Source organism: Nycticebus coucang, chromosome 7, assembly GCF_027406575.1.
Source record: "Nycticebus coucang isolate mNycCou1 chromosome 7, mNycCou1.pri, whole genome shotgun sequence".
NCBI classification, from domain to species: domain Eukaryota; kingdom Metazoa; phylum Chordata; class Mammalia; order Primates; family Lorisidae; genus Nycticebus; species Nycticebus coucang.
In genome coordinates, this window is record NC_069786.1 from 127,122,773 (window position 1) to 127,146,861 (window position 24,089).

Below are 24,089 nucleotides of genomic sequence, written 5' to 3' on the forward strand. Positions count from 1 at the left end.
GCTGGCAGTTTTCTTTGTAACCTCAGTTCTGTGAGAGATACAAGATAGGCTATTGATTTTCAGTTTGTTAGGCTATTTTCTTGTAAGCACCGGAGTTAAGACTCTCAAGGTCTTTGCATATGGCAGTTAAAACCAGAAGTCCAGTGAACTTTCAGATTTTAAGTTCAGGATTTTTTCTTAAAGCAAAGTTTCTTTCTGTTTTAAAATTTTGGTTTTATTGTACTATTACCTATTAATAGTGTAATAATAATAGCCAGAGCATGTAACTTGTTTAGATTGTCATTATTATTATTTACTAAAATTATTGGTAATTTTGGCATGTTCTTCTATATTTAAGACTAAGAGTTACTAAAAAAATCAATTTTGCTAATTTTTATAATGTACATTCTGTTCCTTATATCTTTGTTGTTTTTCCATGTACTTGAGAAATTAAAAAATGGACATAAAATGCTTTTTTTATTTTTTTATTTTTATTTATTTATTTTTTATTGTTGGGGATTCATTGAGGGTACAATAAGCCAGGTTACACTGATTGCAATTGTTAGGTAAAGTCCCTCTTGCAATCATGTCTTGCCCCCATAAAGTGTAACACACACCAAGGCATAAAATGCTTTTTTAACAACTATAAAAGCTAGTCCATTAGTTGAAAGGGGGGGCAAAGATCTCACAGACCACCAAGGCTTGTACGAAAGGTTTTTATTGGCGAGGGAGGGATGCTGCAGAGCAGCACCAAGGAGGAGAGAAAAGGAGAGAGAGAGAGTGGGGAGAAAAGAGAGAGAGAGGAAAGGGAGAGGGGGAGAGAGGAGAGACAGGAAGAGAGAGGAGGAGAGGAGAGAGGAGAGAGAGAGCATGCGAGCGAGAGAGAGCTATATAGGTTCAGTTAGGGGAAGTCTTAGAATGGTAATGGGATGGTAGAATAGCCAATAAGGAGTTACTGCTCTGGCTGGAAGAGGCGTTAGGGGCAGGCCATAAGTTTGAAATTTTCAGCAGGTAGCTAATCTTGGTCTGTAGAAAGTGGGAGGGGCTTCTCTGGGGGAGGGGCTTTTTCTGGGGCAATTACCTAACATTAGTAATCTTAAATCTTACTTTAAAATATAGGTATTGTGAATTTCGTTTTCTTTCCTGTTTGTCTTTGCCTAATGAAACTTACCTGTGTTTTGACTAGTACCATTTTAAATGTTACTTTATCTTTGCTATGGCTCTTGTAGGTACATTCTATTTTGACCATTTATACTGTTCATAGAAAACACTCAAATGCTATAAAGTAATTTAAAGAAGTTTATTCTCAGCCAAATATGAGTGACCAATGGCCTGGGGAAAATCGTCTCATGAGGTATTGAGAAAATGTTAGGTACATGTTAGGAAGACAGGAATTACAAGGAAAATCATAAGTCAATACGTGGAAGGTATGCACAGTGGTTTAGCCTGAAAAGGTGACATCTTGAGGGAGAGGTGCTTATAGGTTATAGATGGGTTCAGAAATTCTTTGATTTGTAGTCAGTTAAAGAAATAAAGCTTTATATAAATACCTGGACTCAGTAGAGAGGAATAAGGTAAGGGAGTCTGCTGACTAAGAAAGCAAGTCACAATATATTCAAAGTGGTGGCCTGCAGGTGTGATTTAATCTTTGCTATGCAGGAACTTAGGTCCTATTTGCAATTAGTCTAAACTCCAAAAGGGAGGGGGCATATGGAGAGATATTCAAGCTCCCTTCCCTTTATGGGTAGGAACTCAAGTTTAAGGTTTCTCTGGGATCCTCTTCCTAAGAAGTGCTGGTTAGTGGATGGGGGCTATTATTTAGTTTATAATACTGTAAAAAGTAAATTAATCCATTAAAAATGACATGATCTTTTTATGAATTCTTGATTTTTTTTTTATATCTTACATCCCCTTGAGCTCATGAACTTGAGACCAGCCTGAGCAAGAATAAGACCTGTCTCTACTAAAAATAGAAAAAAACCCCAGCTGAGTGTGTACTCCAACCCAGCTAATTGAGAGGATGAGTCATGACATGATCCTTGTTTTCTTAAATTGTATGTTTTCTCTGCTTTTTCATTATTTTGTAAAGTTTTTAGTTTCATTTTGATTCTATTTGTTACCCTTGAGTTTTCTTTTTTCTTTTTTTTTATTGTTAAATCATAGCTGTGTACATTAGTGCAATCAAGGGGTACAATGTGCTGGTTTCATATACAATCTGAAGTATTCTCATCAAACTGTTCAACATAGCCTTCATGGCATTTTCTCAGTTATTGTATGTAGACATTTGTATTCTGCCTTTAGTAAGTTTTGCCTGTACCCATTCTAAGATGTACGGTAGATGTGGCCCCACCCATTACTCTCCCTCCACCCTAACCTCCCCCCTCCCTTCCCCTTCCTTGGCCCTTTCCCCATAGTCTTGTGCTATAGTTGGGTTATAGTCTTCATGTGAAAGCTATAATTTAGCTTCATAGTAGGGCTGAGTACATTGGATACTTTTTCTTCCATTCCTGAGATACTTTGCTAAGAATAGTATGTTCCAGCTCCATCCATGTAAACATGAAAGAGGTAAAGTCTCCATCTTTCTTTAAGGCTGCATAATATTCCATGGTATACATGTACCACAATTTGCTAGTCCATTCGTGGGTTGATGGGCACTTGGGCTTCTTCAATGACTTAGCAATTATGAATTGGGCGGCAATAAACATTCTGGTACAGATGTCTTTGTTATATTGTGATTTTTGGTCTTCTGGGTATAAACCTAGTAAAGGAATTATAGGATTGAATGGCAGGTCTATTTTTAGGTCTCTAAGTATTCTCCAAACATCCTTCCAGAAGGAACGTATTAGTGTGCATTCCCACCAGCAGTGTAGAAGTGTGCCCTTTTCTCCACACCCCCGCCAACATCTTTGGTTTTGGGATTTTGTTATGTGGGCTACTCTTATTGGGGTTAGGTGATATCTCAAAGTAGTTTTGATTTGCATTTCTCTGATGATTAAGGATGATGAGCTTTTTTTCATGTGTTGTAGATCGTGCGTCTGTCTTCTTTAGAGAAGTTTCTCTTTAAGTCCCTTGCCCACCCTGAGATGGGATCACGTGTTCTTTTCTTGCTAGTATGTTTGAGTTCTCTGTGGATTCTGGTTATTAGACCTTAATCGGAGGAATAACCTGCAAATATTTTCTCCCATTCTGAGGGCTGTCTGCTTGCTTTACTTACTATGTTCTTGGCTGTGCAGAAAATTTTGGGTTTGATCAGGTCCCTGTAGTGTATTTTTGATACTGCTTCAATTGCCTGGGGCGTTCTCCTCATAAAATATTCGCCCAGACCAATTTCTTCAAGAGTTTTCCCTGAACTCTCTTCTAGCATTTTTATAGTTTCATGTCTTAAGTTTAAATCTTTAATTCAGTGAGAGTCTATCTTAGTTAATGGTGAAAGGTGTGGGTCCAGTTTCAGTCTTCTACAGGTTGCCAGCCAGTTCACCCAGCACCATTTGTTAAATAGGGAATCTTTTCCCCACTGAATGTTTTTAATTGGCTTGTCCGAAGATCAAATAACGGTAAGTAGCTGGATTCATCTCTTGGTTCTCTATTCTGTTCCATACATCTACCTCTCTGTTTTTGTGCCAGTACCATGCTGTTTAGGTCACTATTGATTTATAATATAGTCTGAGTTCTGGTAGCGTGATTCCTCCTGCTTTGTTTTTATTTCTGAGTAATGTCTTGGCTATTCAAGTTTTTTTTTTTTATTAGTATTAGATCATAGCTGTGTACATTAATGCGATCATGGGGCACCATGCACTGGTTATATAAACAATTTGACATATTTTCATCACACTGGTTAACATAGCATTCCTGGCATTTTCTTAGTTATTGTGTTAAGACAATCATATTCTGCATTCACTAAGTTTCACATGTACCCTTGTAAGACACACCGCAGGTGTAATCCCACCAATCACCCTTTCTCTGCCCAACCTCCCCTCGCCCTCCCCCCTCTCCCCCTTCTCCATATTCTTAGGCTATAAATGGGTTATAGCTTTCATATGAAAGCCATAATTTAGTTTCATAGTAGGGCTGAGTACATTGGATACCTTTTCTTCCATTCTTGAGATACTTTACTAAGAAGAATGTGTTCCAGCTCCATCCATGTAAACACGAAAGAGGTAAAGTCTCCATCTTTCTTTAAAGCTGTGCAATATTCCATGGTGTATATATACCACAATTTATTGATCCATTCATGGATCGATGGGCACCTGGGCTTTTTCCATGACTTAGCAATTGTGAATTGGGCTGCAATAAACATTCTGGTACAAATATCTTTGTTATAATGTGATTTTTGGTCTTCTCGGTATATACCTAGTAGAGGAATTATAGGATTGAAGGGCTTTTCTGATTCCATATAAAATGAAGTATTATTTTTTCAAGATCTTTAAAGTGGAGCTTTAATAGGGATTAAATTAAAATTGTATATTGCTTTGGGTAGTATAGACATTTTAACAATGTTGATTCTTCCCAGCCATGAGCATGGTATGTTTTTCTATTTGTTAACATTTTCAACTATTTCTTTTCTTAGCATTTCATAGTTCTCTTAATAGAGATCTTTCACATCCTTTGTTAGATAAACTCCCAAATATTTCATCTTCTTTGTCACTACTGTGAATGGAATAGAGTCCTTGACTGTTTTTTCAGCTTGACTATTATTGGTATATATAAAGGCTACCGATTTATGATGTTGATTTTGTAATCTGAGATGCTGCTGTATTCCTTGATCACTTCTAAGAGTTTTGTGGTAGAATCCCTGGTGTTTTCCAGATATACAATCATATCATCTGCAAAGAGTGAAAGTTTGATCTTTTCTGACCCTAAATGGATACTCTTGATCACCTTTTCTTCCCTAATTGCGATGGCTGAAACTTCCATTACAATGTTAAAGAGCAGTGGAGACAATGAGCAGCCTTCTCTGGTTCTTGATCTGAGTGGAAATGATTTCAATTTAACTCCACTCAATACAATATTGGCTGTGGGTTTGCTGTAGATGGCCTCTATCAGTTTAAGAAATGTCCCTTCTATACCAATTTTCTTAAATGTTCTGATCACGAAGGGATGCTGGATATTATCAAAAGCTTTTTCTGCATCAATTGAGAGAATCACATGGTCTTTGTTTTTTAATTTGTTTATATGCTAAATTATATTTATAGATTCACATATATTGAACCAGCCTTAAGACCCTGGAATAAAACTGACTTGGTCATGATGTATAATTTGTTTGATGTGTTGCTGTATTCTGTTTCTTAGGATCTTGTTGAATATTTTTGCATCAATATTCATTGGTGATATTGGTCTATAATTTTCTTTGCTTGTTGGGTCTTTTCCTGGTTTGGGGATCAGGGTGATGTTTGCTTCATAGAACGTGTCGGGTAGTATTCCTTCTTTTTCTATATTTTTGAAAAGGTTGAGTAATATAGCTACTAGTTACTCTTTAAAGGTTTGGTAGAATTCTGATGTGAAGCCATCTGTTCCTCGCATTTCTTTTTAGGGAGACTTTGTATGGTTGATGCTATTTCAGAACTTGATGTAGGCCTATTCAACATTTCCAGTTGATTCTGGCTAAGTCTTGGAAGGTGACGTGCTTCCAAGTATTGGTCAATTTCCTTCAGATTTTCATATTTCTGAGAATAAAGTTTCTTGTAATATTCATTAAGGATTTTATGAGTTTCGGAGGAGTCTGTTATTATTTCATCATTACCATTTCTGATTGATGAAATTAGAGATTTTACTCTTTTTTTTCCTGGTTGGGTTAGCCAAAGTTTTATCTATTTTATTGACCTTTTCAAAAAACCAACTTTTTGATTTATTGATCTGTTGTATAGTTCTTTTGTTTTCAATTTCATTTAATTCTTCTCTAATTTTGGTTATGTCTTTTCTTCTACTGGGTTTGGGGTTGAAATGTTGTACCTTTTCCAGTTGCTTGAGATGTCCCATGAAGTTGTTAACTTCCTCTCCTTCTGTTCTGTTGAAGAAGGCTTGCAGTGCTATAAATTTCCCTCTTGAGACGGCCTTTGCAGTATCTCAGAGGTTCTGATAATTTGTGTCTTCATTGTTGTTTTGTTCCAAAAATTTGGTAATTTCCTTCTTAATCTCATCTCTGATCCAGCTATCATTCAGCAGAAGGCTATTTAGCTTCCATGTTTTTGTATGAGTATGCAGATTCCTGTTGTTACTGAGTTCAACTTTTATTCCATGGTGGTCCGAGAAGATGCAAGGAATAATTTCTATTCCTTTAAATTTACTGAGGTTAGACTTGTGACCTAAGATGTGATCGATTTTAGAGTATGTTCCATGGGCTGATGAGAAGTATGTGTATTCAGTTTTGTTAGGATGAAATGTTCTGTAGATGTCTGCTAAATCCAAATGTTGGATGGTTAGGTTTAAATCTAAAATTTCTTTGCTCAGCTTCTTATTGGAGGATCTATCCAACACTGCCTGCCAAAGGAGTGTTAAAATCTCTGACTATTATGGAGCTGGAGGAAATCAAGTTGCTCATGTCTATTAGAGTTTCTCTTATAAAATGAGGCGCATTCTGGTTGGGTCCATAAATATTAATAATTGAAATCTCATCATATTGAGTATTACCCTTAACAAATATGAAGTGATGATTCTTATCCTTCCTTACTTTTGTTGGTTTAAAGCCCATTGCATCTGCAAATAGAATTGCAACACCTGCTTTTTTCTGATTTCCATTTGCCTGAAATATGGACGACCATCCTTTCACCCTGAGTCTATATTTATCTTTTAGGGTAAGATGAGATTCTTGTATGCAGCAGATATCTGGCCTGAGTTTTTGTATCCAGTCAGCCAACCTGTCCTCTTTTGAGGACAGTTTAAGCCATTCACATTAATGGAGAATATTTATAAGCCTGGTAAAATTTTGGATATCTAGTTTTTCAAAATTCCAGTGGACATTTTTAATCCTTTCACCACTGTGGAAGTTGGAGTTTGATCAAAGGTTTCTCAGTGACTTTGCTTTTGTGGTATTGTGCTGGTCATTATGGAGGATAGGTCTGAGAATATCTGGAAGAGGTGGTTTGGTTATGGCAAATTTCTTCAAAATGTGAATTTCATTAAAGTATTTAATTTCTCCATCATTAATGATACTCAGTTTAGCTGGATACACGATCCTGGGTTGAAAGTTATTTTGTTTTAGGAGATTAAAAGTGAATGACCACCTTCTTTTGTCTTGAAAGATTTCAGTAGAGAGATCTGCAGTCATTCTAATATTCTTCCCTTTGTAGGTTGTGGTTTTCTTACATCTGGCTGCTTTCAGAATTTTCTCCTTCATATTAACTTTAGTGAAGTTAATTATTATGTGCCTGGGGGATGTCTTATTTGGGTTGAGTCGTGCTGGGTTTCTGAAACTGTCTACTATCTGAATTTCAGAATCTCTTGTTATGTCTGGAAAATTCTCTTTCATAATTTCATGGAGAAGAGCCTCTGTGCCTTCCAAAGCCACTTCATTGCTTTCAGGGATTCCAATGAGGCAGATATTAGCCTTCTTCAAATTATCCCAGAGCTCTCTGAGAGAATGATCCATTTTTGCTCTCCATTTCTCTTCCTCTTTGAGCATTTGGAAGCATTCAATAGCTTTATCTTCAATGTCAGAAATCCCTCCTTCTGCTTGCTTCACCCTGTTACTGAGGAATTCTACTGTATTTTTCAGATCTTTGAGTGCTGCAAATTCTTGCTTCAATGTGTCAAAATCTTTGGTGATTTTGTCTTTAAATTCGTTGAATTCCTGAGACAACTTTTGAATTGCTCCTCGAATTTCTAATTCCAACTTTTCCTCCATTTTATTAATCTTGTTTGCAATCCAAATTCTGAATGCGATTTCTGACACCTCGGCTATCTGTTTATGATTGGTATCCTCAGTTACGTCTGCCATATCTTTCCTTGGGGGAGTTGATCTACTCTGGTTATTCATGTTACCAGAGTCTTTCCACTGATTCCGCTCCATGATTATTTTACACCATTTGACTAGATGAGTGGACAAAGAAAAGTTGGGTTCAGGTCTCCAGGAGTAATGATTAACCAGCCCTTTGCCCAAAAGCTGGGACTGGTGTCTGTACCTTTTCCCCTGGAGCTTTGCCAAGGACCTGTACAGTGCTACGGCCTGAGAAACTTTGGATCTGCTTGGTGTGGTGGGGCTAAGTGGCTTTGTCTTGTTTTCAGCTGGTCTCTGTCTGACTCTAGTGAAACAGTTACTCTGGGTTGAAGTCTTAGCTGTGCAGAAATACCAGCAATTAAGTTACCCCACCCCCTCACAGGCAACAATTGGAAAAGGAAAATCAAACCTTCCTACAACCCCACACCCAGGGTACCACTTTGATAATCCTCAGGTGACTGGCCCAGTTCAAGACATCCAAATCAATTGTGTCAGTCAGCACCTGTCTCATGTGGGAGAGTTTAAAAGGTCTCTGGCAACTAGATTGCAGGGGTCTGCTGACAACTCAAATATGACTTTCACCCAGCAAATAGATTAGTCTGGGAAGGTTGATGCCTCCTTCCCCACCTTGCACTTCTGTCACACCCAGTCACTGATAACCCCACAGGGCTCTGACCCAGTTGCCTCTAATGAGCAAATACTCTAGGGGTTTGCACCTGCCTGAATCACAGGGAGATCTACGTCTTCTCAGCCAGGCCACTGCTCTCTGCCACTATCCGGCAGGGTAGGTGAGGCCTGATAACCTCGGGTGCTTAATGGAGGCTGGGGCTGTTCACTCAGTTCCAGCCCCGCCCCTGATTGATGTTACTGACAGAACAGAACAACTTCGCAGAATTTGTTTCTGTCTCGGCTATTTTCCCCTGCAGAAGAGAGGCTGTTAATGTTCACAGAACCTGCACCTCAGGCCCTGTCTGTGGAGCTGCCTGGTCTCACTGCCCTTCGTATTCCCATGGCACATGGTTAGCTGTCAGTTCCAGCCTCTGTCTGCCCTCCTTTGTCTGGGCTAATGATCCCCTAAGGGCCCGGTGCATCCCAGGCTCAGTAAAGCAGTCCTCTGGGTCAGCCCTGCCCTGGGAATCTGCTGGCTCTGCATGTGCGTATTCTAGTCCCCGCACTCCACCCAGGCCGGTACTGCCTCAGGCAAATCCTTTACTCACGGGGCCTGCGTTTCCATCCCAGATCTGTTCTGCCAGTGGCTGCCACCGGAGAAGATGCCTGGCCTCCTCTGGTTGCCCAGAGAGACGGGGTGTGTGACTCCAGAATATTCAGGTGTGAGCCCTATTGTTGCCAAAAATGGCTGCTACTCCGTGCCTCTGGGCACAACTACTCCTGTGCGGTTCCCTCTCAGCTGACCGTCCCCTCCTTACTCCTGTGCCACAGAATCAGCACTGACCAGCAGCAGTCCATGCCCTGTCCACACCTCTTGGGAAAATACCCAAGAATCTGGACTCCTGGGGGACAGGCTTCCAGACCTCAACGTGACAGTGGAGGGGAGTGCTGGGAGGTCAGAATTGCAGGTAGAGAGTATATACAGTTTTATACAGTTTTATGCCTGGCAGGAGAGTGCCATGGCACCCTACTAGGGGAAGTAGGTCCAGTTTTTAGAGGGTCTCTCCCATGGGATATAATGGGAGGACTTTTGAACTTTGCTCATTTGTTTATGGGGTACTCTGAGCCCTTCTTATGGGGGAGGGGACTCCTGTCTGCTTGGTGATGGATTTTGTACCTTTTGTTTGTATCCTTGGGGTTGCAGGTCACCTCAGCAGGGTTGATGTGCGTTCTTCAACCTTCTCTCGGTGCAGTTCTAATCTGCAAGGTTACTTGCTAAATTTCTGTCCTTTAACTCTCCTTCTGCATGGGAGCCTCTGTGAAAAGCTGGCTTCAGTCAGCTGTCTTGCCTCTGCCACCTTGCTTCTCTTTTTAATTTTATAATCATTTAGTTAACTTAAAATACTTTCAGCTATCATTTATAATTTGCAGGCCCTTTGACTTATTTTCTGGTTGCTTCCTTTCTGCATGGCATTTTGAACCATCATATATTCTTGTATCATATGATAGTATTTGATTTTAGAAATTCTCTTCTGTTCCCTGCCCTATCTCTATAAGTCTTCTCCCTTTGCCCATCTTTATCCTATTCTTTCATGTTCTAGATTTCCAGAAATTCCTATGGCCTGTTGTAGTTTCTTCATACTTACGCATGTGGAGCTGACAAGCTACCTTGGAACTTCATTTAATGAAATGGGGTTGTAAACTCTGGGTTCACTGAGGTGAATGCCAAATCCTGGAGGTGAAGGCATTTTCTCTCAGTCATTTCCATTTTTCTTAAGATATCTCTAGCCTCCTACCTGAATGAAGATGTTCTATGTCGGACAAATGATTGTTTTGTATTTTACCTTCTGAACAATCCCTTGGTTTTTGTCTTTGTATCTCCTTCCTGACCATCACTACCTCCCCAGAAGTCTGCCAGACACCCTGGATCCTTTCCTGACCTCTGGGAGTATCTTCCACCTGCAAAACCAGTTAATGCTGTTCTGACAACTTTGTCTTCTGATTTTAGTCTACATTGCTCATCTAATTCCTTTCTCTTCATCATTCTGACTTTAATTCTTTTACTTTTATTTTAGGGAATGCTCTAGTAGGAGCAAAATACTTCTCTTCAATCAACTATCTTTAACCTGAAGTCTTTTTTTTTTTAATTTTTAAGGAATTCAATGGCTAATTGGGACTTTGGTCTATCCTAACGCATGTCTGGGGAATGGGAATCTCAGTGACCCTCTTATAGTGGAATAAAAAACCCCTGTAAATCAGAGAAATTTGTTAAGGCCTTATTAGCACAGGGAACACTTTATCAAGGAGGAAGCAATATTACAAACCTTTGTGAGTTTTAGAATTACTTTTCCCAGGGTTGTACGTAATGTCTGAAATTCAGAGATCTCTATATATCACCTCTGTAGGCAAGTTTAGACACAGAGCAATGTGTCCTGCTTTTGAATATGTGCACAAGTCTCCATATTGGATTGGAGAAAAAGAGTGATGTTCTTGTGACTATTCTTAATTGAAACCTTGCCAGATGAAAAACTTGGAACACCATTTTATGATACAGAATGCCATTCCTCTCTGAAGTTTATCATGCGTGAGGTATATCTTTTTAAATATTCCCAAAATTTCTTCTCTTTTTGTTAAGTAAGAAGACTTGCAATTCAGTGCTTAGTTGTATAATGTACTGGTCAATGTTTTCATTTCTTTTGCTGTAACTTAAAAAAGAAATGTACTAGCCAGAGTTCTTCAGAGAAACAGAATTAGTAGAATGTGTACATGTATGTGGAAAAATATTTGTTATAAGGAACTGGATCATTCAGTTATGGAGGCTGGCAAGTGCAAAATCTGTGGTCTGGGCCAGTAGGCTGGAGACCGGAGAGGGCCTGGGTGCAGTTGCAGTTTGGAGGCAGTCTGCTAGGGAATTCTCTCTTCCTTACAATGCTGGTCTTTTCATTCAACTCCAGCTTTCCAATGATTGGATGATACCCATCCCCATTATGGAAGGCAATCTGCCTTTCTCAAAATTCACCAATTTCCATAATAGTCTTATTCAAAAAAATCCTCCAAGTTGACACATAAAATTAACTATCATGTAATCATATCAATTTCTGTAGAGATTTTAACATTAAAAATATTCCATTTTAGAGAAGGAGCTTACTCTATCACCCAGGCTGGAGTACAGTGGTATGATCATAGCTCACTGCAACCTCAAACTCCTCATTATGTTTGCCAGGATGGCCTTGAACTCCTGGCTTCAAGCAGTAACCCCCCACCTTGGCCTCCCAAAGTACTGGGATTTCAGGCATGAGCTACAATGCCCAGCCAATTTTAACATTTTTTAACTCAATATTTCCCTAGAGAGTTCAGGCTAAGATCTCTTTTCAATAGTTTGATTGGAACAGGGTGAACCTTTTCACATCTAGGTACCAGTCTTTTTTAAGCTTGCTGTTTTCCTCTCTTCCACCCTCCACTTTTCCAAAAATAAACAAAATCCATTTATTCTTGCCTTCTCTCCATGAGAACACTTATTTTACACATCTTGGCTCTTTACTGATCATCCTTTATGTCTCAAATCTCCTGGGCTCACAGACTCTTGGAAACTTAATGTCTGTTTCCCTGTTTTATTTTTGTAGGATGGACACGGACAGCCAGAACATGGAAGACAAGGATCTACAGGAGCTGATTTGCCCTGAGCTCCTTCTCAGGCACTTCAGAGAAAACAAGGTGGAGATTGCAACTGCGATAACGCAGCCATTTCCTTTCCTCATGAGCCTCCGAGACCGTGCCTTCATCTCTCAGACAATGTTTGAAGTAAGTGAGAATTTCCTCATGATGGTAATTTCGGCCTACATTTTATTCTGCCGAACTTCAGGATGCAACTGTTAATGAAAAACACAAACCCTGTAAAATAATTTAAAGAAGTTTATTCTGAGACAAATATGAGGGCTGTGACGTGGGGAAGCACAGTCTCAAAGGTCCTAAGAAAATGATCCTAGGTGTTCAGGTTACAGTTTGGTTGTGTACATTTTTAGGAGATAGGAATTGCAGGTAAGAACCACAAATCAAAACCTGGAAGGTATACATTGGTTTGACCCCAAAGGTGGGGCATCTTGAACAGGGTAGCTTATAGCTTATAGGTGGATTCAGAGATTCTTTAAGTTTTAGTTAGTTAAAGGAGTAAAGTACTGTGTAAAAAGATTGGAGTCAGTGGAAAGGGATTTTTTAATTTAAGAAAGTCTGCTAGTTATAGAGATAGCCACAATATGCTTAAATTAGTGGGTTGCAGGTGTGACTTATCCTTTGCCCCACTTGACCTTAGGTCCTGTTTATAATTTGGTATCCTATGGCCATAGAGTTTCTTCTATCAGTCTTATGGTACCTATTTTAAAATTAATGCTGGCCAGTTGCTGTGTCTAAAATCGAAAAGTGGGAAGGTACGAGGAGGTGTGTCTGGCCTCCTTTCCTGGCATGGGTGGGAACTCAGTTTTAAGGTTTTTCTGGGATTCCCTTGGCCAACAGGTGGTCTATTAAGTCAGTGTGGGGCTTAGGATTTTAGTTTTAGTTTACTCAATAAACAGACTGAAAGGCCTTCTATGAGTAGGGACCTTTATCATGCCGTAAGTTAGGAGGTGACAGGAGAAGCCAGCATCACAGAAAACATTCTCTCTTCTGTAGTACCACGGGGCAGGCACTATGAAGGGGCTGGGGCAGGAATGGGAGTGCTGCCAGATATAGAGTGAGTGGCATGGGTGCATTGATACAATATGCCAATGGATGCTAAAATTAAAGCAAATAGTGATCCAGGCAGCATTTCCTTACAAAGGATGCTTATTTGCAATGCTGAGGTTTTTGAAACTCACAGGGAAGTTGTGTTACTGCAGGGCACATGTGGAAGCAGATGCTTGTTACTTTCTCTTCAACTCATTTTTTGCTGTTTTGGACATTTCTGGAGCCCTAGTATGTAAGTGAATGTCAGCAGTGGACCCCCCCAGGGATACTGAGGATAAGATTTCTTGTCTCACAGCAGTGAGGGTAGTCACCTGGTTCCCTGGAGCCTGTGGGGCCAGGCCAATCCTGGCACTGCTTATGACCTGTTCAGGCTGTTGCTGAAACATCTCATCTAGTCTCTCAAAGCCCCAAGCAACATTTGACCTTGAACCCACATTTGTTATATAAAATTATTCTCTCCTTTCAAGTGTACAGCAATATTAGAGAGCCAGGCTCTCAACATTAGAATCTATTTTTGTGGTGGAGGACATTTAAAAAGTCAGCCAAATATAAGCGAAATTCTAATATTTCATGAGAGAACAAATGTTCTATCAGAGTCTTTTATATTCTGGATAACCCATGAATCTATAGCTACATAATTCTCCATCCAATACTTTTAAGAATTTTCAAGGAGCTTGTAGAAACCTGATTCCAGTGGCAAGAGTGATGTACGATGTCCTCAGTGAACTGGAGAAAACGTTTGACCTGTCGCTTCTGGAAATATTGTTCAGCAAAGTTAACCTGAAGGCCTATCCTGATTTAAATGAGATTTTCAGAAGCTTCCAAAATGGTAACTATACCTCTTAACAGCTTTTGGGGATTCAAGTCTATTTCATTCACTGAATAATCAGTTCACTCTTCACTAATATTTGGCAAATACTTTACTGAGTAGCTACCATGTACCAGGCATGGAGGGAATACAATGGTGAAGAACACACATGTGACCTGTGTCCTCATGGACCTTACGTATAGCGGGAGGGACAGAGGCTAACCAAGTAATTCCATAAATGGTCGCTCAGCCAGGACTGATTTTGGTGCTGCAAAACATGGGACTAGAGTCTCTACTTTTGGGGGGAAGACGTGAATCGTGCCCTTTCTTAGGAAAGGTGAAGCCCTCTGGGATAGTTATAAACATGTTCATAGATACAAAGATTTTCTTTGTATCAAAAATCTATCACTCAGTGTAGTGCTAAGTCAATGTGCTTCTCCAGCTGAAGAGTGGGGCACTCAGGAAAAAGCCCAGCCCATATCCATACGCTGAGGAGCAGCAGCATGTGAGAGCCACAAAGTCGAGAGCCGGTGGGGTTGGCTTTTAGAATCACACGGTTGAATGGCAGAGTGTGGAGGGTGGGCTTGGAAGCTGATTCTGGAGAGGGAAGTTGAAGTGGATTTTGGAGGGCCTGACGCCCTACACTAGAGAATTTGAAGTTTATTTTTTTGGGAAATAAAGAAGCAGTATGGGATTTCTAAACAGGGAAAAAGTAAGAGTTAGTGTGAAGTTTGGGATGTGTTGATCTGTGAACACCATACCTTGATTCTAAAAAGAGTTATCTTACTGTGCACGGTGGCTCATGCCTGTAATCCTAGCACTCCTGGAGGCTGAGGCAGGAGGATTTCTTGAGCTCAGGAGTTCGAGACCAGCCTGAGCAAGAGCTGAGCAACATCTTTCTAGCAGGATGTTGTGGCGGGTGCCTCTAGTCCCTGCTACTCAGGAGGCTGAGACAAGAAGATCTCTGGAGCCCACGAGTTTGAGGTTGCTGTGAGCTGTGACGATGCCCTGGCACTCTACCCAGGGTGACAGAGGGAGACTCTCTCCCAAATTAATGAAATGAAACAAAATAAAATGAACTATCTCATTTCCATACTATCATATATCCAAGTCAGAGAAAAGACTAGAGGAAATAAAATATTGTATAGTTCTCCCTCAGTATCACAGGACACTTCTCTCCTCAATCCCTAGTCCTGGATACCCAAGTCTCTTATATGAAATGGCATACAGGAAGTTGAGGCAGGCTGATTGCTTGAGTCTAGCATTCAAGATTACAGTGAGCTATGACTGGGCCACTGCACTCCAGACTGGGTGAGAATTTGTCTCTATAAAAATAGAAATAAAAATAAAATGGTAAAGTATTTGCATATAACCTAAGCACAGCCATCTGTACACTTCAAACATCTTCAGGGTACCTATAATACCTAATACAATGTAAGTGCTATGCACATAGTTGTATTGTATTAAAATTCTATTATTATTATTTTTTGTATTTTTTAAATGTAAAAACTTTTTTCAATATTTTTTATCTGAAATTGGTCAAATTCACAGATATGGAACCCATAGGTAGGGAGCACTCACTATACCTAGGCATAAATTTCAAGTCAGTGTTGTACACATAGTTGTAACGAGGATGTTCCACATGGTGGGTGCAAAGCGAGTGGAGTTACCTTTTCTACACACATCTCAGGGGCTCTGAGGACCCCTCCCCAGGCTCTGCACCTGCATCTCACATGTGAGTTTCCAGCTCTCCCTGTGCTTTGGTGGTAGGCACCCAGGCTCATGGCTGCTGGACAGTGGCTGAACCTTGGCTTGTGCAGCTGCCCACCTTTCCTGGAGAGATGCTGCCACCTCTGGGATAGGTGGCACTGGCCCAAAGCTGAGGAGCTGGGAGCTGTGCTTCTAGCCACCACCTTCCTTCTGGCCCTTTCCCACCTTCATCCTGCGCTAAGAAGCCCCCACTTCACACTGGGACAGCTACACTCAGGGCTTCGCTTCTGTTCTGTAGGCCACTGACCCATGCAGCTATCCCCCCTGCCCGCTTGGACATGAAGTCAGCATGTCCTTGGGTGGGAAAAGCATCAGTTATTCCCACAGGTGCTCCAAACCCTCTAGTTTTCCCACCCCAGTGGGTATTGCCCCTAGGAGATGTGCTCCCTTGTCAGTACTTTTATTATTATTTATTTTTAGTTTGATTTTTTAGAGACAGGGTCTGGCTATGTTGTCCAGGGTGCACTGAAACTCCTGGGCTGAAGTGATCCTCCTGCCTCAGCTTCCCAGTAGCTGGGACTGCAGGTGCCCCCCAGCCCCCAGCTCTTCAGTCCTTATGTGGCATTTTTCTGTATTTCCTGGGTATTTCTCCTCATGCCTGTGTCTTTCTTCTCCACCTATGCATGCTGGGCCATCTTAAAATGCAGCTCTGAGGCCGCTGGTGCCCTGGGCTAGATACCTGTGCCTTTGTTGTCGTCTCCCTGGGTCATTAGTACAGCTGTGATGATATTCACTTACTGCTTGTGCCTTTCAGAAAGTATTTTTTTTTTTTTGTTTCCTGGATGTCTCACCACCCATCCTACCTGGGAAAGTGCTATTTCCTCCTCACTGCTGCTTCTTTCTTACCATAGTATCTTTCTTGACCATTAAACCAAACATCCATTCATCCCTCCCCCTCCTCTGCTTCCTTCTGTCCTTCCTTCTTCCCTTCCTCCCTCCCTTTCTTCCTTCCTTCTTCCCCCAACTCCCCATCTCTATCCTTAAAAGTTGTTGAGGCTTTCCCCTCTTTTCATTCTTCTTCTAAATATAGGCCTATTTCTCTGTAACCATTCCATGACCTTCTTCTGAAGAAAGCCTTCTTCTTTCTTTCCTATTCATAGTTGCAGTTTCCAAAACACTTTGCAAATTTATTATTTATTAGAAATTGGCTTTCACTGTTTTCTGCTCTTTTTGAAGGAAGGTTAAGCACGATTTACAACTTTTCCACTGTTTGTTCGTACTAAAATCTTGCAAGGTGCATCTTGACCTGGAATGGCGATAGCATTCCAGGAGTAACATTGGGTCAGAAGCTATTTGGGACCTACTGAACCCCAGGGAGCCCCAAGGGCTGGATGGTTCCACTGAGCCACTGGAATAAAGATGTACTTGACTATGTAATTGTGAGATACAGCCCCTGGCCACTGCTTGAGATCTCTAATTGTCTTTCTCCCCTCGTCCCAGCCATTCGTGACTTCTTTAATGAAAATGGTGATGGAGAAGAGCCTCAGGAGATGCTGGGCACTCAGTCATGCCAGGACGGAAGTAATTACACCTTGCTTCAAACGCACATTCTCATCTTCTAAGAGGAAAAGAGATTAGTGATCAGAGGACCAAAATTCTGAGTGGTGACTGTGACCCTGGGGAAGGAGGCGGGAGGAGATGCAGAAGGCAGAGCAGTGGTGTTTTGTTGAGTGTTTAATTAAGCAACCAGACTCAGAATCCAAGAGTATTGGCAGGCAGATAACACAACAAGAAGATGGAGCACACCAAAGAGAGGGCACTTCAGTGAGCCAGAGTTAAGTGTAAACTGACAGCTGTAACCGTGAGTTAGGCACTCAGTGGATCTGGGAAGAGGTTGGGTGATGGTGCCATGTGACAAGTCCAAAGAGGAAGTCTTTGGCATGTCATAAGAAGGCACTGATGTAAATGTTACTCATAATAACAGAAAAGAGAGAAAGAGAGTGAGTAATAATTACACACGGAAGAGAACATGGAAGGAGTGATGCTGTGTAGAAAAGAACAAGCAGAGAAGGGAAAGGATGTGAGAGGAGAGGAGAGAGAATGAAGGGGAGTCAGAACTCTAACCATAACACCAGAGGCCAGACCTGCCTTTCACCAGCCACTTGGCATATCGACCAACTCATTAATGCTCATGTATCAAACAGCACTACTATTTCTAGCTTTCCAATCATCATTTCATGTATATTATTGGAATAATTATATCAGAACCTAAGATATTTATATTGAATACTATGATTTCTTCAGAAGTTACTATACCCCAAATATCTCTATACAAGTGGCATCTTGTTATTGCCATTTTGTAGGAGAAGAAACTGAAGCTTGGTCATATTTAGTGACTTTGGCAAGTTCAAACCAGTAAGAATTGGCCTCAAACATTGGACTCAAACATTTTCGGTTCTACCAGTTAAGAGCAAGGATTCTGAGGCACCAAGTCCTGGCTTCTGATCTTTGCTCTAATACTTACTTGGGAAAATAATTTCTCTGTGGCTCAGTTTCCTCATCTGTAAATGTATAAATATAATAGTAAAGTTATTGAGGGAATTAAATGACATATGTGAAGCACTTATAAAAATATGTGGCACAAAGTAACTACTGTATGCTTGCTATTGTTATAACCTATATCTGACTCCAACAACTAGGCATTTAATCGGGCTCACATTTTGAGAGTTTTTCTCCTCAGACACCCACTGAGTAGAAAATTATTTTCCAGAATAGAGGAGCAGTGATAGAAACAACTTTTAAGCCCGAGAAAAGTTCTCCATCCTTAAACCAAATGGTCTACAGTAAATTTAATTGTTAAATGTTGGTTTTCCTTGGAAATAACCACTGTAAGAAAAACCTGAAGAATATAAAAAGCCTGTGAAATGTCATTAATATTGAGATTTAATCTGGATTTATACTTAAGCTAGTACATGTTTTTAAAATATATTAGTACATTGATATAAAAATTGGATCTATTTTAACAGTATTTATTCTTTTAGATAAAAGCAAGTATTAAACGTAGAAAATGTACATTAAAAGTATAAAGCATACCAGAATATATTTAGTGATTCATCTACTACTGAGGGTAGTGGGAATGAGAATAGGGTGAATGGAAGGATGCATAATAGTTTTTCTCAAAGAATAAAAGAGGTTTATTACAAGGGGGAAAGTCTTTAAAATGTCTAATGTGATTTAGGGATGATGCTCCCAGAAGCTGGAACCTCAGAGCATCTCGGCAATGAGGAGCAGATGGATGTAAGGGAAGAAGATTCATGTCATGACTCAAATGATATATCAAGTACCCAAGAAATGACAGGTGACTATGCTGGAGGCTCTGAACGAGAAGGTGAGGCTGACTGACAGTCCAGTTTTTGTCCCTGCGCCTGACCGTGAGGGACTGTGGCACACCTAGGGAGGGGAGGCGCTGTGTCCTGTGCTCCTATTCAGAAAGCAGGTCCTAGGGAGTCAGGGGTGAGGGTAGAGGACTAGACCTGTGGCGATGGGGAGAGGGAAACACACACGCACACACACACAGAAGGTAGGACACTGAAATAGCACAGGTACAGAGGGAGCCAGAAGGAGAAACTATAGAGACAAAGAGGAGGGCGCTGAGAGGGCTGCTGGGGAAAAGCGGTGAAGCGTGGGTGATGGTGGTGGCCAAGGAGAGGGAAGTCCTCAGAGTCAAGGGTGCACGAATATCTGCCCAGCACTGGGCAGGCACGGCCTTGTGCATAGAGATGTGAGAAATGGGCTGAAGCAGAATGAATTGCAAAGAGATTGAGAAAGAGGCAGAGCACACACAGAAAAGAAAATAAACCTCCGCTACTGCTGTATACTATCCATAAAAAAGAATTCAACTTGGATCAGCGATTACTTAAAGTTTAGGGTCAAACCACAAAGTTTCTAGAAGAAAGCAGAGAATGTCTTTGCAAATGTGGGGTGGGCAATAATTTGTTCTGTAGGCCACAAAAGTATGGATATAAAGAGAAACTTGGCAAGTTAGGCTTCATCCAATTAAATTCTTCTGCTTATACAAAGACACCAGTAAGAAAAGGAAAAGACCAGTCACAGACTGCGAGAAAATATTTGCAATACGCATAACTAACAATGGGTCTTCTTGGGAATACATGAACTTCTATAAATGGATGGTAAAAAGACATGGCCAATTCAAAAAATGGACCAAAGACATAAACAGGCACTTCAGGGCAGAAGACATAAAATGGCTAATAAGAACATAAACATATGTACATCATCAGTCGTCAGGGAAATGAAAAGGAAAACTGCAATGAAATACCATTCCATCTACTAAAATAGCTGAAATTAGTAACACTGAAAACATTGAACATGAATGTGAATGTGGGGAAATTGGAATTCCCATCCCTTACTGACGGAAATGTAAAATGATAATGACCACTTTGGAAAACTATGTGGCAGTCTTTTATAAAGTGGAACCTAACTTGTGACTCAGCAATTTCACTGCTAGGTATTTCCTTGGGAGAAATGAAAACATGGGCTCACACAGAGATTTGTACAAGAATGTTTATAGCAGCTTTATTCATAATAGCTGAATTCTGGAACCAACCCAAATGCCCATCAACAGGAAAGGACATATACAAAGTATGACATATTTAGAGGGTAATTCTATCCAGCAATAAAACGAATGGACCTTTGGTATATGTAGCAACATGAATAAATCTCAAAGACATGTTGAGCCAAAGAGCTCTGTTGCAAGACTACATAATGGCATGGTCTTATTTATCTGAGTACCAGTACAGACAAGTATAGTACCAGGAAGGAAGGATGGTGATAAAAATTAGAATGGTGGTGACTTAAGCATAGGGAAATTTCTAGAGTGGTGAAAATGTTCCAAATCTTGACTGGGATGTTGGTTTCACAGTGGTTTATACTTAAGATATGGGCATCTCAATGAAAAAGAGGAGAGCAAGGCTCTTTTGGGCCTAAGATGGGTGAGTCCGTGAAGCTTGAACACTGGAGTTCAACTTGAGCACATTGAGGTCTCTCCTCTGTCACTGTCTGCCTTCAGTCATCCTTGTGTTGTTCTCATATCTCAGCCCTCTATTACTTCTCTGGCCGTGGACCTGCCCTTACCTATCAACAGGTATGAGAAAAAAACACAAGAAAGGAGATTTGAGCTCCTGAATGGATGGAGTCTTCATTTGGTGGACAACGTAAAAAGAAAAAATAGGAAAGGTAGTCAGGAGGTAATATGTGACAGATTTCATGAATACATCCGAAGCAGCATAAAACCCCACCCTCCCAGGTTGGGATGAGTGGATAATTTTCAAGTAATTTCATAGAACCCTTAAGAAAAACTCAGAACTCAGAAATAACATGCCATGCCAGGTCCGGTGGAAGATCTTCAATATGGAGTTGACCGGTTGGGAGCTTGTAGTGCTGTGGTTGAAGTCCAACGGGAGATTTTTGGAGGAGGTGAGAGAGGGGAACCTGCAGGATGGGATTTTTCAGGGAGACAAAAATTAAAATAGTATTGGCAGACAGAAGGGTGAGGTAAGGTGGGGAAACAGAGACGTAGTGGGAGGAAGTATAAGACACATCAGAGAAGAGAGAAAGGAGATAAACTGAAATAGCTGTCGAGGATCAGAGGTGAAAATGGAGAGAAGTATGTGGAAAAGAAAGATGAGAGGAAAGTAAATAGCAAGAAATGGGGAAGTCATGGAGGGGTGCAGAGCGCCTAGGTAGAGAAAGGGTTAAACAAGAAAGCAATAAAATTGGTTATGAGTGGAAAGAGGACAAAAAGAGAGAGAAATAGACTGGGACATTGTATATTTGAGGTGAGAGTGCTGGATATTGTCAGGTTTGGGCACAAGGATTGGTTCTATCAGCTGTGATTTTTCTGATTAAACCAATTATCAAAGAGGCACTTGCAAAATACTCAGACTACATTAGGCTGCTCCCTGAGTAGTCCACTGATTCTCAAGCACAAATATCCTCTGTAAATTATCTTCAGCATGCATTTATCCATGGATCTAAAGACCCTTACCCAGTGATCTGATAGAGACCTGCGCTTGAACTTTTTCAAGAACCTTAACCTTGGCACTTCCAGAACTAAACACAACATCTTCATTGCTCAAGCCACATCCACCTCCGATTCAGTATCCTTTCCCTCACAGACAGATCACTATTGTCCCACGGTTTTCCAAATTGGAAACCTAAGAGTCACCCATGAATGACTTACTTACCCAACATGGATATTTCTTCTTCAGATTACCCCCACCTGTCCCTTTGTTACATTCCTTAGGTGTCTGGGTGTCTGGTCCAGATCTGTCACTCTCACTGTTCTCAAGGCAATATCATCTGCGCATTTTCTTCCTCTAATTTAGCTCCCATCAAACCCATTATTTGTACTTCAATAAGAACAACTTACATTGTGCCATTTTCCTATTTACTTTCTTAATGCACTAAGGATTAAATAAATGAGCTTTTTTTATTAGCATCCAAAGTCATCCACAATGTACCACTTGCCTTCCCCCCAGCCTCATCACCTGCCTCCTAAAATACTACTCCAAGGTAGAATAAATTTTCCTCTGATGATTCCAGTTGTTAAATCTCTTTTCCAAACTGAGCCTTTTCATATGCTCTTTGCCTTCTTTAAAACTGGCTTCATGTCCCACTACCTTCCCTTTGCCCTTCTCTAATTCGGTTAACTCTGATTTAACACATACTGTCTAACAGAGGCCTTGCTTTAGAGACATCTTCAGAGGAACAATCAAGAGACAAAGGATGGGAGGGAAAGAGCAGGCCCAGAGAAAGGGAGAGGAAAAACAGCAGGAGCAGGAAAGGGAGAAACACCCAGAGAAGACGGGCAACATCAGCAGAGTGAAACAGGCAGAGATTGAGAAAATTATAGAATCAAATGGAAAGACATGGATGAGAAAGAGAAGAAGGTGTGCAGAAGAGAAGATTCTTCCAGGAAGGGCGAATTAGCCTCACCTCTGGTGAAGGTTAATGGAGCAACGTTAACCTTCAGGTCAGGTTGTCTGGGAAGTGTGCACACTTCATTTACTCAGGCTTTCTGGATTTTCTCATTATGTATTTTCTTCATTTGATGCCTTCTTGGTCGTAAATCAAGACAGCTGAGGGATTTCATTCTTTTCTGCAGGGGATGGCAATGACTGTCCTGAAATGCATGATGTAGAAGAGCCTGAGGAAGCCTTGAGGTCCCTGCCAGGATGTGGGCCAGGTAAGGAAGGGGAGGATGGCTCTCCCTGACCTGCAGGTGTCAGGAGGTAGAATTCAAAGCTGGTATTTCCTAATCCATTTGAGTCTGAGCATTCTCCACAGTCAAAAGTCCAGGTTGTCCTGGAATCCCGTGAGTCACATAAATGTTCCTAAGTGCATGTTATAGTACAAATACGCTGGAGTAAGACGACATCTTTCATGCCTATTAACAATAAAAACTTGAATTTATACCTACTCATACATTAGCTAGAGAATAAAAACTAAGTATTTTTGTTTGCTGTTATTATTATTTGTCCTTAACTATAGAAAGCCTTCAAAGGAAACATGTTTTTTTCAGATTAACTACTTGCAAATCTGAATTATTTTTGTCGAATATTTTTTATGATGTTACTATCTCACATAGTGACTAATCCAAAGAATTTTGGCAAAGAAAACGTCATTTTATCTCCACTACTTATGCATTTAGGTGGGCAAACTTCTCCGCTCCTGTAGCTTTTCTTCTTGTTTTCTCTTTCTCCTCTACCCTTTGTAGTTTTCCCTAAAGCAAGGCCTCTGTTAGATTTTACAGTGGAACCACAGGCATGTGTAGGGACCTTTTACCTGCTCAGAAAGTGAAGCACCAGCATCCCCAACCACTAACTCACTGCAGCAATAGTTGTCTGAGGCCGGTGGAGGATCAGATCTTCAAGCTCACTGAGCAGAGTCCACAGAGTTCACTGGAGACCCCAGGAGGCCTGCAGGCACCCAGGGGAGTGGCACAGGGCCCAGTGCCAGGGAACCGTTAGCCACCAAAGTCTTTCAGGAGTGAGAGGAGGGAAAAGCAGAGGAGACGGTAGGACTGGAGATTTGCAGCTGAGATGCAAGAAACCTAGGAGAATGGAACCAGAAGGAAAACAGAGCCCCAAGCAGGAAAGGTGATGAAGGGCGTCGAAGGGAAATGCAGAAGAACACGGGAAAGAATCCCAGAGCGTCAGTGAGCTCTGCAGGGCCTCATGGTGTCGAAGCAACAGTGTGATGACTGAAAAATGAAAAGGAGAAAGAAGGTTGCTGAGCTGTGACAAGAGGAAA

The 24,089-nt window shown here is 40.9% G+C and overlaps 1 protein-coding gene across 1 annotated transcript in view; it reads left to right on the top strand.

Annotated features, from left to right (window-relative positions):
- SP140 (SP140 nuclear body protein) overlaps positions 1-24,089 on the top strand; it is an 81,944-nt gene that overhangs the window by 5,988 nt on the left and 51,867 nt on the right. The window contains exons 2-6 of the mRNA XM_053598259.1: positions 12,145-12,322; positions 13,901-14,069; positions 17,259-17,339; positions 18,997-19,146; positions 22,942-23,022. Coding sequence (XP_053454234.1) covers positions 12,145-12,322; positions 13,901-14,069; positions 17,259-17,339; positions 18,997-19,146; positions 22,942-23,022 — 659 coding nt within the window. The remainder of the gene's footprint in view (positions 1-12,144; positions 12,323-13,900; positions 14,070-17,258; positions 17,340-18,996; positions 19,147-22,941; positions 23,023-24,089) is intronic.